This window comes from Pararge aegeria, chromosome 9, assembly GCF_905163445.1.
Source record: "Pararge aegeria chromosome 9, ilParAegt1.1, whole genome shotgun sequence".
Taxonomy (NCBI): Eukaryota; Metazoa; Arthropoda; class Insecta; order Lepidoptera; family Nymphalidae; genus Pararge; species Pararge aegeria.
The window spans coordinates 3,167,352-3,182,213 of record NC_053188.1 but is presented as its reverse complement, the minus strand read 5'-3'; the positions used below and the strand labels follow the sequence as shown (position 1 = coordinate 3,182,213).

General features: G+C 35.8%; 2 protein-coding genes across 2 annotated transcripts; both read right to left on the bottom strand.

Moving 5' to 3' along the window:
• Positions 1–925: 925 nt before the first annotated feature.
• On the bottom strand, positions 926–5,727 carry LOC120626433 (facilitated trehalose transporter Tret1-2 homolog). The gene is made up of 3 exons (XM_039893958.1): positions 5,653–5,727; positions 4,222–4,360; positions 926–2,220 (listed from the first exon to the last, which is right to left on the bottom strand). The coding sequence occupies exons 1-3, from the start codon at positions 5,725–5,727 to the stop codon at positions 929–931; spliced, it is 1,506 nt and encodes a 501-aa protein (XP_039749892.1). The 3' UTR covers positions 926–928.
• A 5,192-nt stretch (positions 5,728–10,919) lies between these two features.
• Positions 10,920–14,145, bottom strand: LOC120626634 (facilitated trehalose transporter Tret1-like). Its single transcript, XM_039894254.1, has 3 exons — positions 14,002–14,145; positions 13,171–13,309; positions 10,920–12,178 (listed from the first exon to the last, which is right to left on the bottom strand). Exons 1-3 carry the CDS (start codon positions 14,068–14,070, stop codon positions 10,920–10,922), a joined length of 1,467 nt encoding a protein of 488 aa, XP_039750188.1. The 5' UTR covers positions 14,071–14,145.
• Between the last annotated feature and the right edge of the window lie 717 nt (positions 14,146–14,862).

Here is a 14,862-nt window from a genome sequence, read left to right as displayed (position 1 = left end):
TAAATAATAAATAAATATGTATACTAAGACAATACACACATCGCCTTCTAGTCCGAATGTAAGCGTAGCTTGTGTTATGGGTACTACTAAGATGACTGATGAATATTTTTATGATTAATATACATAAATACTTATAATATACATGTAAACACCCAGCACTGAAAAACACTCATGTTCATCACACAAACATTCCAGTTGTGGAAAATGAACCCACGGCCTTAGACTCAGAAAGCAGGGTCGCTGCCCTCTGCGCCAATGGGCCGTCAAATACACATAGATAACACACATTACATACATACATTACAATACATTATGCAAAATCAATGATATTTAATTGCTTAAATTTTAAAAGCGTATAACTCCGAAAAGATAGAGGGGCATGCCGGGTATTGAACCTGGTCCCACCGGAAAGAAAGCCGTTATTCACTAGGCTATCATCGCTCATAGTGCCTATAGTATACGGAAATGTAGGCTTATGGTTTTTGATTGATCTTTTTTATATCTCTTAAATATAGTTCAACGGGTACATACCACGATACGATCCATGCAACTGGGTCGAATTATCGACAAATCCAAAAATATTATCGTGGTATGTCCCCTTTGAACTATATTTAAGAAATGTTGATTAATCACGAAAATCTTAGTTTAAAATCTTTAATTTTTTTATATCCTTACTTATCATATTTAACCTACTTAAAGTTAAATGTTAATATTATTATTTTAATATTGTTTTTCACAAAAGTAATACATGTTTGTGAGGTGTTCTAATCAAATTAGCAACAACAGGCGTTCAAATAAAATAACATTTAATATAGAGTACCTTATTTATACCTAGAAGGCCGCAACAAAAGCATGTATTTTGCAGAATTTTCAAATGTTTAACACATGGCCATTTTAGGGGCCAAAGCTATCTATGCCCAACTCACCATTATTGTGTAGATTCTGTATTCAGTGGAACGGTTTCAGTTTCGGTCACACGTCCTTTATCTTTGGGATCACCACGTGTTATGCGTTCCTGTATTTCCTGAATGGTCTGATCTTTAGTTTCCGGCATGTATTTGTATACGAGGATTATAAAAACTGAGGCAGAAATAGCATAAAACAGAAATGCGCCATGGAGACCAAATGTTTTAAAAATGAACGGCGAGAATTTAACCGTGCTCGACAATAATATACTGTTGAAAGATGAGAGACAGCACAAAAAATAACTCCTGTACCTCAAAGGTGACAACTCCGCTGAGCAACACGCCGAAAGGATTATTGGTCCACCACTAATGCTTATCGAAAATGCCATTAACAAGAACAAAGAGATGTACTTGTTCTCTGTTAACACATTTAACTTAATCAGGTATAAATAACTTGACAAAATATACAAGAATCCTATACCTATACACGAAAATGCCAGTAATTGTGTGCGACGTCTCGTAAATTTCGCTAAACCACAGCCTAGGTACATTCCTAACACAGTGACTGCATCCATTATAAGCATACCCTCATAAGCAGTATCCTCGCTCGATGTTATTTTCTTAATGATGTCTATTGCGTACACAGTGTAAGCTATCTTGCCTGAGAAATGAAATAGACATATGGGCAATATTGAGTATACAAAGGGCTTATAGAAACTTTTACATTGTATTATATTAAATATTTTAATATGCTTCCTTAATTTATCTGCCTTGTTGAGTTTGGCTTTGTTATCCAAATGCTCTTTTTGAGATAATATTAGTTTTCTGAGTTCATCTTCTGAGTCTAAGTCTGTACCTTTGAGCCATCTGTGAGCTTTGGCACATTCATCGAAACGTCCTCTCGTCGCCAGCCAGTAAGGTGATTCTCGGTAACATATAGATGACAAATTGTAAATACCGCATACAAAAACTACAATACCAATGTTTTTCCAGTGATAAAACGTCCCAATAGCATTCGATGTCCAAACTCCCCAATAGAATGTAGCAGATTTGACAGCCAGCAAAACTCCTCTATATTCAGGTGAAGTGTATTCCGACATAACCATTATGGTGATAGTCGTAATTGAAGCAGCTAGTGCTCCTTGCATGACTTGACTGATAACAAGTTCGAGTACACTTTTACTACAATAGAAAATTATGTTTCCCACTAACACGTTAACACTGATAAAAAACAGTACATTTTTTCTTCCAAAGCGAAATGCTAGTAGGGGCAAGATGAATGCCCATGGAATAGCACTGTACGCGGAGATGGAAGCTGAAATAAAGATAAATTTAAATTAGTTTCTCAATTTGAAAAATCATCATAATTGTCATCATCGTAATCTTAAATGTGACTTAACAATTATTCATTGTAAAGTAAACATCTCCTGAGGATGCTCCGGTTTCGGAACGAAACGTGCGTAGAGGGTACATTGCCGAGGATCTGTTTGGTATGGAGTATATTTATTTATTTTTCTGCATCCATGCCTTTACATAGTCATGAGGCCCTGTCAGGGCATAGCAATAACAAACAGTTTGACCCTTATAACTATTACAAATACACGATTTCAGGATTCTAATTAGTGTTAGTAGAAATATACATCAGGTGTCAGAATAATTAGTTACTATTAAAGATCGTCAGGTTAATAAATCTATTTTAATATTAAATAATTGCTCAGCCAATTGTTTTGTCATAGAATTATGTTAAAAATTACTGTGGTATGTCATGAAAATAAATTGAAATAAGGCAATTATTTAATATTATATAACATACTCGTAGTATTAGTATACATTTATTATTTCCTATTATCTACTTTTAAAATATACACCCGATCAGACAATGCATGTCGTGATTTTGAGGTCTATAGAGTATATACGGATTCAAGTAATTATAAATTAAACCATACAGATTCTGCTTCTGTTCGCGGAGTATAGCAAATTATGCTTAGTTTTCATAATCATCGTAACCATATCTGTAGTAGCTTTTGAAAATATTAGCGCAATGCTTTTTTTCCACCAAGCAGAATGGCTGTGTTCCGGTCTCGAAAGCGTGGTTGCCGATGCTATTACAGGCTTAATACCACTCTAAACTGAGGTTGATAAACACAGGGCACGTTGCAGCCCCGGTCCCTAACATGCCCTGCGAAGTATTGCGATGGTTTTCAATTTACCATCAGGTGGTATGTCTGGATCAGACAATAAAAAAAAAAGAAGAAATTTTAAATAATATTCGGAAATTATAATTTAGACAATTGCAAAGCTACTCTCTAAAAATCAGGAACAATATTTGATGGCAAAAAAAAACCGACGTTGTTAAACAACTAAAAAGCAAAAGTGACTAGCTTTGCGATTGTCTAAGTTATATTAGCCAGATGTAAACTGCTCCTCCCGAAGCCAGGGTGTGAATGGTTGAGGAGTTCTCCCAGCACTCCACCATTAGCTTTTTTATTGAAAAGCATAAATCGCTTAGCAGTCATGTACCATAATCGAATCGCAACCCGTGTAATACTAATTATTGTAAAGTTCCGGTGACTGACCTTCCATGGTCGTCATCGTCAGTTCCACTTGACCATATGGTGCTTTTCGAAAAAAGATGCACAAGTTCCTTTAAAAATACTCAAATTGCTATAGGTGTGCCTATAATATTTGAAGATAGTTCAACGGCTACATACCACGATAATATTTTGGATTTGTCGATATTTCGACCCAGTTGCATGGATCGTGGTCACGACAGGACTCAAAATATTATCGTGGTACACCGTTGATCTATATTTAAGAAATGTTGATTAACCACGAAAATGTTAGTTTAAAATATTTGAAGAGTTTCGATTTCTCCTCACTTATGAAGTATAACGTACGAAACAAAAAAAAAATCATCAGTATCGGCTTATAATTGGCGAAGTAACTGAGTAAAATATATTAAAAACACACAGTGAAATAGAGAAACTCCTCCTTTTTTTAAGTCTGCTGAAGATATAAATCAAAATATGGTCTTTAGACACGAAAAATTTTATTAACAAGTGTCGCAAAAATTTGTCTTGACGTATGATGACCCAAGACCAATTTTTGGGAATATTTCAAGTAGGCCCAGTTTATAAGCACTTTTGAAACGTCAAGTCAGTCTATTTGTAGTGACTCTACCACCGGTTTGGAAGGCAGATTCCACCGATAAGAGCCGGCAAGATTTAGCAGATTTATGTTAGATTGTAATTAATATATTTTATACTAAAAAAAATATAATAATAATAACCCAAATCAAACCCATAATTTAACTTACATATCCAAGACGCCATTTCTGGTGTTACTGCAGCAGTGGAATTTGCTTCTCTTCTTATTTGAGGTATTATTACTGTGGGCGCACCCAAGTACAAGCCAAACATAAAGAAATTCGACACCACCGAACTGGAGTAAAAGAGCTGGAATTCAATGTTACATTATTAAAAAAACAAAATCCCTTTTAGTCATTATTGTAAATGCGAAACTGTGCTTGTTTTTTCGCATATCAAAAGATTTTTCGTATATTTAGTTTCGTTGAAAGGACGTCTTGTTTATAGCGGAAATATCCACAAATATTTCGCAATTTTTTTTTATAATAATAGCGGGCAAACGAGCAAGTGGCTCACCTGATTTTAAGTGATCACCGCCGCCCATAAACATCTGCAGCACCAGAGGAGCCACCGATGCGTTGGCGGCTTTTAAGTTATTTGTTTATGCACTTACAGGTGGTGTAAGTTAACATAATTTTAAGATGTAATGAGCTGCTTATTGTTATTAGTCTGTTTATTTTATCTTAGGTTTTACTAATTGTGTCTTATTAATACATATACGGTTCTGTTAATTTATATTGATCAATAAAGAATTCCTTAAATAAATAAATGAAGTTGAAAGGTAGAATAGTAATAATTGCTGTAACCCACCAGCCTGCATTAGAGAAGTGTGTTTGTTCATGCTCTTAAGCTGTTATGATAGATGCCCTTATATAACTTTGCCCAGCTGTGGGACTTTAATGCGATGATGATGATGAGTTTAATAGTTGTTTTTTATGCTTGTACAGGCAGACAGACCAACAGACAGATAGACAGACAGACAGATAGGCAGACAGACAGACAGACATACATACAAAAATAAAAAGTTATGTATTGTTGATAGAATCCAACTCTGTTCATTTATTACCCGCTTAAAATGATCGGAATTTATTAATTTACAGAAATCGTCGTGTTATAGTTTTAGGATGACACAGGTTTTGTTCGAATCGACTGACAAATACTATTGTTACTTTCAATTATTGACTCCAGCTGTTTTACGTACAATAGACGTAGCTGGTTTCAAGCATGGAAAATTTGCTTAGATTTTACTGTGTGTGCAATTCATAATTCACTTACAGACAATATCTGATTGTATTTTTGATCTTTTGTTTTCTCTGTAATACGAATATGTGCAATAAAGACTTCATCTATCTAAATATAACTGAAAGCTCATTTATGTTTGTTTTCTTGTTATCTATAAAATTTTAAATGCATTTGTAAATAAGATTGCATGTCAAGATTGTGTACGCTTTGGTCATTACTAAATAAACAGAGTAACTAATACATTTTGTCCCAAGCAAAGACTTAGCGCTTAGAGCGTTACTCTTAAAATATAGAACTTATCTTACTTCGAGTGTAAATGAATGGTTAAAAATCACATAGGTACATCTCAATATCCTTACCTGTCTCAAGAAAAAAATCCATTTACTCTTCTTTTTTCCATTCCTAACACCGCTATCTAATTTTGGCAAGTCCATCGTAGCATTGATTACACACAATAATTAAAGAATTTAATACTAAACTTATATTAATTTTACTATGCGACTTGTATCTACGTTATGTTTCTCAATAATATTGATAATATTTGAGCGCGATCTTTTACAACCTGTTTGGCGATTGGTCGACTAACAGGTTGGATGAACAAGATTTTGTTTGACCTTTGCAAAACACACGACATCCTGGGTCCTGGCCACGGCGAAAATCGCTAAAATACGCGTGACTTTTGTTTTATCCTACAAGCCCTTGACTGCAATCTCACCGGGTGGTAAGTGATGATGTAGTCACAGATAGTCGCGGGCTAACCAGTTATAAATAAAATAAAATAAAATCATTTTATTTCAGGTCGGGGACCCATACACAAAATTTAACACAAAATAAATATAAAAGACAGATTTTAAAAATAAATAAATAGAGAAAAAAAACAGTAATCAATTAAAATCTAGAATTAAAAATTAGAATAAATTAAATTAAAAATCCAACTATTTTATATTATTTCGTTTTTGGAATCTGGTGCACTTTTCGCCAATGTTTAATAAATACGCTGTCAGGGGATGCCTGAGCGACGACTCTAAGGAGCTTATTATTGGAATTTACAACGATTTCCCAAAAACTCGCAATTCTCTTACTTAAGTTACATTACACCAATCCCGTAATCGGATGAAAATGTTACAAGTATGCCCGCTACTCGTGGCATACTAGTAAAATTTCCATACGTGCTTCAGTTTGTAAACGGAGTAACACTTCCCAGGGCACACCAGGAACGCGTACTTCAAAGTCAACTGTGTCTTTCAACCTTAGGCGTAGTTGTTAAGGCTCATGTGCATGTATTTACACCGGTAAGTACGTTCATCAGATCAGAACACCGCTGCTTGCCGGCAGAAATCAGCATCGCGGGAATATTCTGCGCATCGCGACCGTCGAAGCGTCTTCTGATTGAAACAAATAACTGAGCAACAAGGTATAACAACGTACGACAGTGCAGTGTGTCAGTGCTACTTATACATTGTACTTGATTTTTAGTGGCAGATGTCGCGCTCGAACGCTCCAATTGGCATATTATATGCACGAAAACTTCAGTCGCGGCGAGACTAGTCGCTATTTGGAAACTACGGGAAGTGGCCACAGGCGGCGGCAATACTACCATTCTACCTATACGTTAATTGCGATTTTGCGATTATTTGCTTGACGCGATTTCCCGTGGCCACAATTTTATGCATCGGCCATTTGGCAGGTCGATGTCACGTTAACGTTACTACTCGTTTATGGGAAGCTTCATGCACCGACTGGATGTTGCATTCCCACATTCAGATGCTAAGAAGGCATTTAGGCATATGAATAGACTTTGACAATTTCTTAACATATTATCATCACCAACCGGCCCACTACAGGGCAAGGGTCTCTTCTCAGAAATAGAAGAGTTTAAGCCCACCACGCTGTCCTAGCGAGCATTGGTAGACTGCACACGCCTTCAGAATGTTATTTAAAACTCTCAGGCTTAAAGGTTTCCTCAAGATGTTTTCCTTCACCGTTCAAACGAGTGATATTTTTATTGCGTAAATTAAAAACGCACATAACTCCGAAATACACGTGCGTGCCGGGGATCGAACGCGGTCCGAAGGAAGAGAGGCCGAGGCCCTGACGGATAGGCTATGGAAAAAGTAGTAGAGCTTTTAGTGGAACTACTACAAAATCGGTATTGTAGCGATGCTGTGTTCCGGACTGATGGGCATGTTTTTTTTTTTTTCTTTGTTTTTTTTTTTTAATGGTGTAATGGTGTATAGGCACATAAGGCTTAACATCTACGCCTCAGGTTGATAGACATAAAGCGGCACTTTGTCAATGTACATTTAATATATTTTGAAAATTTTGACCGGGGGATGGTTCATAATCGATACTGAGTCCAAAACAGATTTTTATTTAATTTTTGTCCGTCTGTCTGTCTTTCTGTCTGTCTGTCCGGGCATCACGTGAAATCTACTGAACGGATTTATATAAAATTTGGTATAGTGATAGCTGATATTCCAGGTCAACATATAGGCTACTTTTTAACCCGATAAACAATAAGCTTCTCCCGGGAAATGAGATGAAAATTTTTACAAATTTTACTTCAAAGAATTCTTTTTTTATTTGAAAGTGTATACTATCAAGCATGTGTTGTGTAATTTTAATGAAGATCTGATAAATATTGTCGGAGATAAAGGACATAGATCTTCACAGATAACAGCGAGTCGCAAGGCATATGGGACAACGATCGAATGCATGCGTGCCATCTTACTTATATTATAAATGCGAAAGTTTGTGAGTATGTATGTATGAATCGATGGAGATGTTTAAAGTAATCATTATTACTTTAAAAAAAGCCCGGGAGGCTAAATGTCTAACTGTTAAAGCACAATAACCGCTTTTTGTTATAATTTGTCAATCAAAACACTAGTACAATCTCAAAATGGTGACGTTCCTATCAGATCTTTATCCAAATAAATAGTTTTGTAGTTAAAATTGATTATGTACCTGCAAATTCTTCAAAATGGACCTATCGTTTAAACGTTACGACGGGTATAGAAATGCTTAAAAATATTTTAATTATATTTGATGCAGACGTAGTTGCGCGGGTCAGCTACAAAAAAATTTATAAAATCGGTTTCCCTAGTATACGTTGTGTTACTTATCTTTTTAAAATTAATAGAATTATTTAATTTAAAATTACATAATCAAATTTGTATTTGTGGTAAAAAAAATGAAATTAAAATTCAATTGAAATGGTTTTACGTGCACCTTGCGTGCCCTGCGTAGTGTTTATAGGCGATTGTTTTTTAACATGGTGAGCTGTCTCCTTTGTCCGTCAATTATAAATAAATAAATAAATAAAGGCTATCACCAATTGACCCTAACAATAAAATGGTATATCAAACTATAATATTACCTGTCTTAAGAAAATCCAACTAACTTGCTTTTTATCATTTCTAATTTCTTTGCCCGGCAAATCCATTACTTTATCCATCATTGTATTATTTGTAGTTAAAATGTTATGTACTTATTTGCCATTGACTTATCATTGCAACTAAACATGTCACGATATAAGCGTCGAATTTTTTAGTAAGTATTATTTAAAAACCTGTTCGGCTATCTACCTTTTCAAGCGATCAAATTTTTTAGTAATTAGTAGCTCATATTGTTTTGTTGATTAGCATATGTCACGACTTCGGTAAGTTTTATATAGAATTGAGGAGACACGGCTAGCTACACTATAAAGGCTGCATCAAATTATATTTATTAAAATTTTACGAATTATAATATAGTATTAGACATTGGAAAAATAAGAGTCGAAGTAGATCTCTTGTGACAAACCTCGTCTACAGAAATAGCCCCGTAACGTCATATTTCCCGTACGGATGAACCGATTATGATTTTGATTTTTTTTGTCGAGAGTGTTCTTAGCTACGTTCGCACTGACCTCTATTATGCGTACTGTAGTATAATTGAACTGACCAGTTTAAGATGGCCGCCGCCGCAAATGGCAGATTACATATTTTTTCAAAACTGCCTCAATATGGGTATTAAATAAATAAATAAATATACTAAGACAATACACACATCGCCACCTAGCCCCAAAGTAAGCGTGGCTTGTGTTATGGGTACTAAGATGACTGATGAATATTTTTAGGAATTATATATAAATAAATACTTAGAAAATACATATAAACACCCAGACACTGAAAAACACTTATGCTCATCACACAAACATTTTCCAGTTGTGGGAATCGAACCCACGGCCTTGGACTCAGAAAGCAGGGTCGCTGCCCACTGCGCCAGTCGGCCGTCAAAAAATTGAAGTAGACTAGTAGAATAGTAAACACTATGACAAATTTAAAATCCAAGATGGCCGCAACCAAAAGATGGCGAATTACATTTTTTTTCACAGCTGCCGCAAAATGTTTATCAAATCAATGGGCTTGATTATTGGAATAATTACTATAACTAGTACACTATATTGAAATCGCTACTAACTGCTATGCACATAGTTTGTATATAATCAATGCATCAAAAGTGCCATCTATATGCCGATTTGAATAAATAAATATTTGACTTTGACTTTGAAAGGTTTAATTTTTTTTTTTTATTTATTCCACTACTACTTAGCCCTTGACTGCTATCTCACCTGATGATGTTAGCGGCATGGCAGTTACTACCTCTAATCGTTTTCTACGCGTCATCGTATCGGAACGCTAAATCGCTTAGCGGCACGTCTTTGTCTAGCAATGGCCTAATAGCATCCCACCAGACAAAAACGCTTTTTTCTGCCGCCAAATAGCATGGCTGTATTCTGGTCTGAAAGGCAGGCGTACAATAATAATGCTATCATTTATTTATACGCACTAATATAATATATATAAGATAAGTACAAACAAGGTAAGAATATAAGTGTTATAAGCATTCGAATTTACTAAAGTACTATACGAAGATGTCCACCAATCCTCACTGGTGCAGTGCGTGGTGGAATACGACCCCTTTTTACTGTGGGAGAAGATCCGTGTCCTGTAGTGGGCCAGACTTATTGGGTCAGGTCACAACTGAAATCACAACTTGTTTATTTAATTTACATTAAAACCTTTATATCATCGGCTCGCGAAGTATCGTAAGGATCTGCGAAGCTTTGTAGTTGATATCCCATGGACTCTTACGAAGCTCTTCACTTCCTTGGTTCTTCGCTTAGACACATCATCATCATCATCATCATCTCAACCAATTGACGTCCACTGCTGGGCATAGGTCTTTTGTAGGGAGTTCCACAATGCACGGTCCTGGGCCGCTTGCCTCCAACGGCTCCCAGCTACTCTCCTGATGTCATCTGTCCACCTCGTTTGGGGCCGACCTACGCTGCGTTTACCGGTGCGGGGTCGCCATTCCAGCACCTTAAGACCCCAACGTCCATCGGTTCTCCGAGCTATGTGCCCCGCCCATTGCCACTTCAGCTTCGCAACTCGCTGAGCTATGTCGGTAACTCTAGTTCTTCTACGGATCTCCTCATTTCTGATTTGATCACGTAGAGACACTCCTAACATAGCTCTCTCCATCGCTTAGACACACCAGTATGCAAATACTTTTAGAAATAAAAAGACTGTGTCAATATATGTAAAATAATTTATTAAAAACTAATATTCTATCTAGATCATTTATGTTTTAGAGGCATTGTCTCCACCTCATTGATATCATCTTCTCCGACAACACAATTTTCTATTTCTTGAATAGTTTTGTCCTTTGTTTCTGGCAAATATTTGTACAGCAAACAAATAAAAACTGTAGATGTAATGGCATAGTAAAGGAACGCGCCGGGTGTACCAAATTTTCGAAATACTAAAGGCGCGGTTTTGAGATCACTTCCCGTTGCTGCGCTAGATAGTAAAGTGAAAATAGATAGATACGTACTCCTATATTTCAATGGAGTCAACTCCCCGTAACAACATGCTGCCATCACCATTGGACCACAGCCTATGCTAATCGAAAATCCCGCTAACAAGAACAACGAAATGTATTTGTTTTCTAGCAACAAATTAAATTGAATCATATACAAGTATATTGACATAATAAACAAAAATCCAGCTCCTATAGATGAAAAACTCAAAAGTTGAGTCCTACGCTTAAGGACTTTAGTAAGTGGCGATCCCAGGTACATTCCCAAGATTGTAACACCATCTAATATAAGCATGCCTTCATATGCTGTATTTTCACTACCAGTAATTTTCTGTATAATATCTATAGCGTATACAGAATAAGCCATCTTTCCGGAGGAATGGTAAAGACCGGTTCCCAAAACCGCGTAAAATATCGGCTTATAAAAAGTCACACAGCTTACGATTCTATAAAACATTACAATGATGTTCTCACTGCGTTGTTTCTTTATTTTCGTATTTTGCTGTTTTTGTGATAGTATTAGCAGCTCAAGTTCTTCTTCAGAATCTTTGCTCGTTCCTTTGAGCCATCTATGACATTTTGAACAGTCTTCATATCGACCCTTAGTGGCTAACCAGAACGGCGATTCGGGATAGAATATAACCAATAAATTATAAACGCTGAATACAAATATCACTAAACCGATATTCGTCCAGTGAAAGAATGTTCCCATGGCGTTCGAAATCCAAATGCCCCAGTAAAATGAAGCCGATTTAAGGGTCATAAAAACTCCTCTATATCTGGGAGATGTATACTCAGTAATTACCATAATCGTGAGCGTATTGGTAGAACATTCTAGCATTCCTGTCATAGCCTGGCTGATCATCAGTTCCGTCAGTGTAGTGCTGCGGTAAAAAATAATATTGCTGATCAAAATGCTTACACTTAACATGATCAACGATATTTTGCGACCGAAGCGATAAGCTATAAAAGGAAGAACTATTCCCCAAGGTAGCCCGCTGTAGCCTGGGAGCGAACCTGTGGACAGATTAAATTACACATAAATTATAAACTTCAGCCACATTTCGTTATTTATTTATTTATTTATCCAAATTCTAAATATAATCTCTGAATATCTTCAAGAAGCGTTTGAAGAACCATTTCTTATCTATGTGACATTATAAGTACGTAGTATACTGCATAAATATATAATATATATATATATATATATACTAAGTTATGTGCGTTTTAAGTAATTAAAATATCACCTGCTTCAACGGTGAAGTAAAATATCGTGAGTAAGCCTGCATGCCTGAGAGATGTACATAATGTTTTAAAAGGTGTGTGGAGTTCACTAATTCGAACTGGGCCGGCGTGGTCGACTACGGCCTCAAACACAGCTCATTGTGGAATTAACCCGTGCTTTTTAATAGGCCGGTGTGATGGTTCAGCAGTTTAAGCTGCCCGTTGTCTGTCTGTTTCAAGCATATATATATATATATATATATATAAATATATATATAATAATTAACCCGTGCTTTGTTATTAGGCCGGTGTGATGGTTCAGCAGTTTAAGCTGCCCGTTGTCTGTCTGTTTCAAGCATATATATATACTAGCTGTTGCCCGCGACTTCGTCTGCGTTTGATTTTGTTTTTAAAGTATTCAGTATCGCTAAGCCTAGTGAGTATTGTAGTATATATATACATATATATATAACATGTGACAAATAACTTGCAATAAAATAAAGTTGCGACTATAATTAAAAATCTAAGATATCCTATCGCTTAAGTTGGACCAGACTGCTCACGGTGAGCCAATTTTATTTAAAATCGGGTAAGTAGTTTAGGAGTCCATCGCGGACAAACATCGTGACAGGAGATTTATAAATATTAAGATATACTCTTTGAGGGCCTTATTAATAACATGGCCTAACGTAGGAAATGTTAAGCCGCATTTTTTCCCGACCTGAAATTTGTAGGATCCTATCGAGGATCATATTTGTAGGATCATATTTGCAAGATCAACTTACATAACCACGAAGCCTGGTCTGCGGTGATTGCCTCTGTTGAGTTGGCTTCCCTCCTTATCTGAGGTATCATCACTGTCATCGCGCCCATGTACATTCCATAAATCAGGAACCCCGATGTGAGGGTACTGCTGACGAATAGCTGAAAGAGTTTAATTATAAGGTTGGTTTATCAACATTCACTGTCTATTTCTTCCGCAACATAGTACACTGACAAGCATATAATAGTGTGTTTAAGAATAAAGGTTGACTTTTAAAAAAAAAATAATGTCGGACTAAATCAAAAAAAGACTAAAATCGTCCCGTATGCTTAGACACACAATAATAAATTATGCGTATCGCTATGAAACACAGTCAATATTTATATATATTACAATCATTAATCCTTCTGTTTTTGTCTTTGATTATTAGGGGCATAGTAAAAAGCTTAAGTAATCTTTCCGCACCTCTAGAATATACAGCCAAAGCAAAAATACGAAATTTGATATAACTTTAAAAAAAAATCTACAAAATTGTTACCCATCTTAAGTCTTCGGAGGGATAAAAGTCCCCAAAAAAATAAAGATTAAAAAAAAAAAAAGTCTTGGGGCGTGGAATTTTAATTTCAAAAATATGTTATAAATGTAGGGCTTCAATTCTGCAAACGTCAATTCTGTATTTTTCCCATTTGGGGGAAGTATTTAAAAAAACTTGCGAAACACTTGTTTCTGATCTTTTAACCAGACGCCCAAATACCAAGTTACATGGTGATAACTTAAAAACTATCAAATTTTCTTACAAGAAATAGATGGACGGACGGCCGCACACTAAAACTTTTTGTTTGAAAATATTTACCTGTCGCAAGAAGAATAGCCGGCGTGTGGGATCATTCTTTTTACTAGCTTCTTCGTTGAGCAAGTCCATTGCAGTGTACTCTCTTGCTTAACTATACTCGTAACATTAAGTAGCTCAATAGAACTTGCAAAATCGTTGGAATATACCAACGCGATGTAATTTGAATTATATTTTTAAAACCCACCTGTAAAAGGTGTGTTTAATCTTAATTTTATTCAATTAATGACTCGTTTCACTAAAGTCGTGTATGTAACATACCGTGTGACCGTGTGTACACGGGCTTTAATATGGCATAAATTCTAAGAAAAAATCTTTGTAACTATTTCTAAAATAACCTACATACTCCAATATTAAAACGCTATCCACTTAGGCTACCCAGCGCCTTCGCTAATTGAACACAACCCAATGCTCAAGTAGCAGAATCTCCAGGATAACGCTTGACACAACGTTTTTTTTTTTCAGAGATATACTAGATACTCCAAGCATAATATATTCATTAGAGAGAGCCGATTTATGAGACTTATACTTAGCGGCTACGTTTCAAAGTCATTACCGACCAAAACGCACTGTTGGAAGACTTTGGTTTTCAGGTACGGAAGGGGTTTTGACGAAAAAAAATCAAGAACCTTCTCGAATGTTGCCCATCTGATTAAGATTCACCGATTCTCCTCTTATTACGCTAATAATAAATATATAATAAATATACTACGACAATGCAGACATCGCCATCTAGCCCCAAAGTAAGCGTAGCTTGTGTTATGAGTACTGAGATAACTGATGAATATTTTTATGAATAATATACATAAATACTTATAAAATACATATAAACACCCAGACACTGAAGAACATTCATGCTCATCA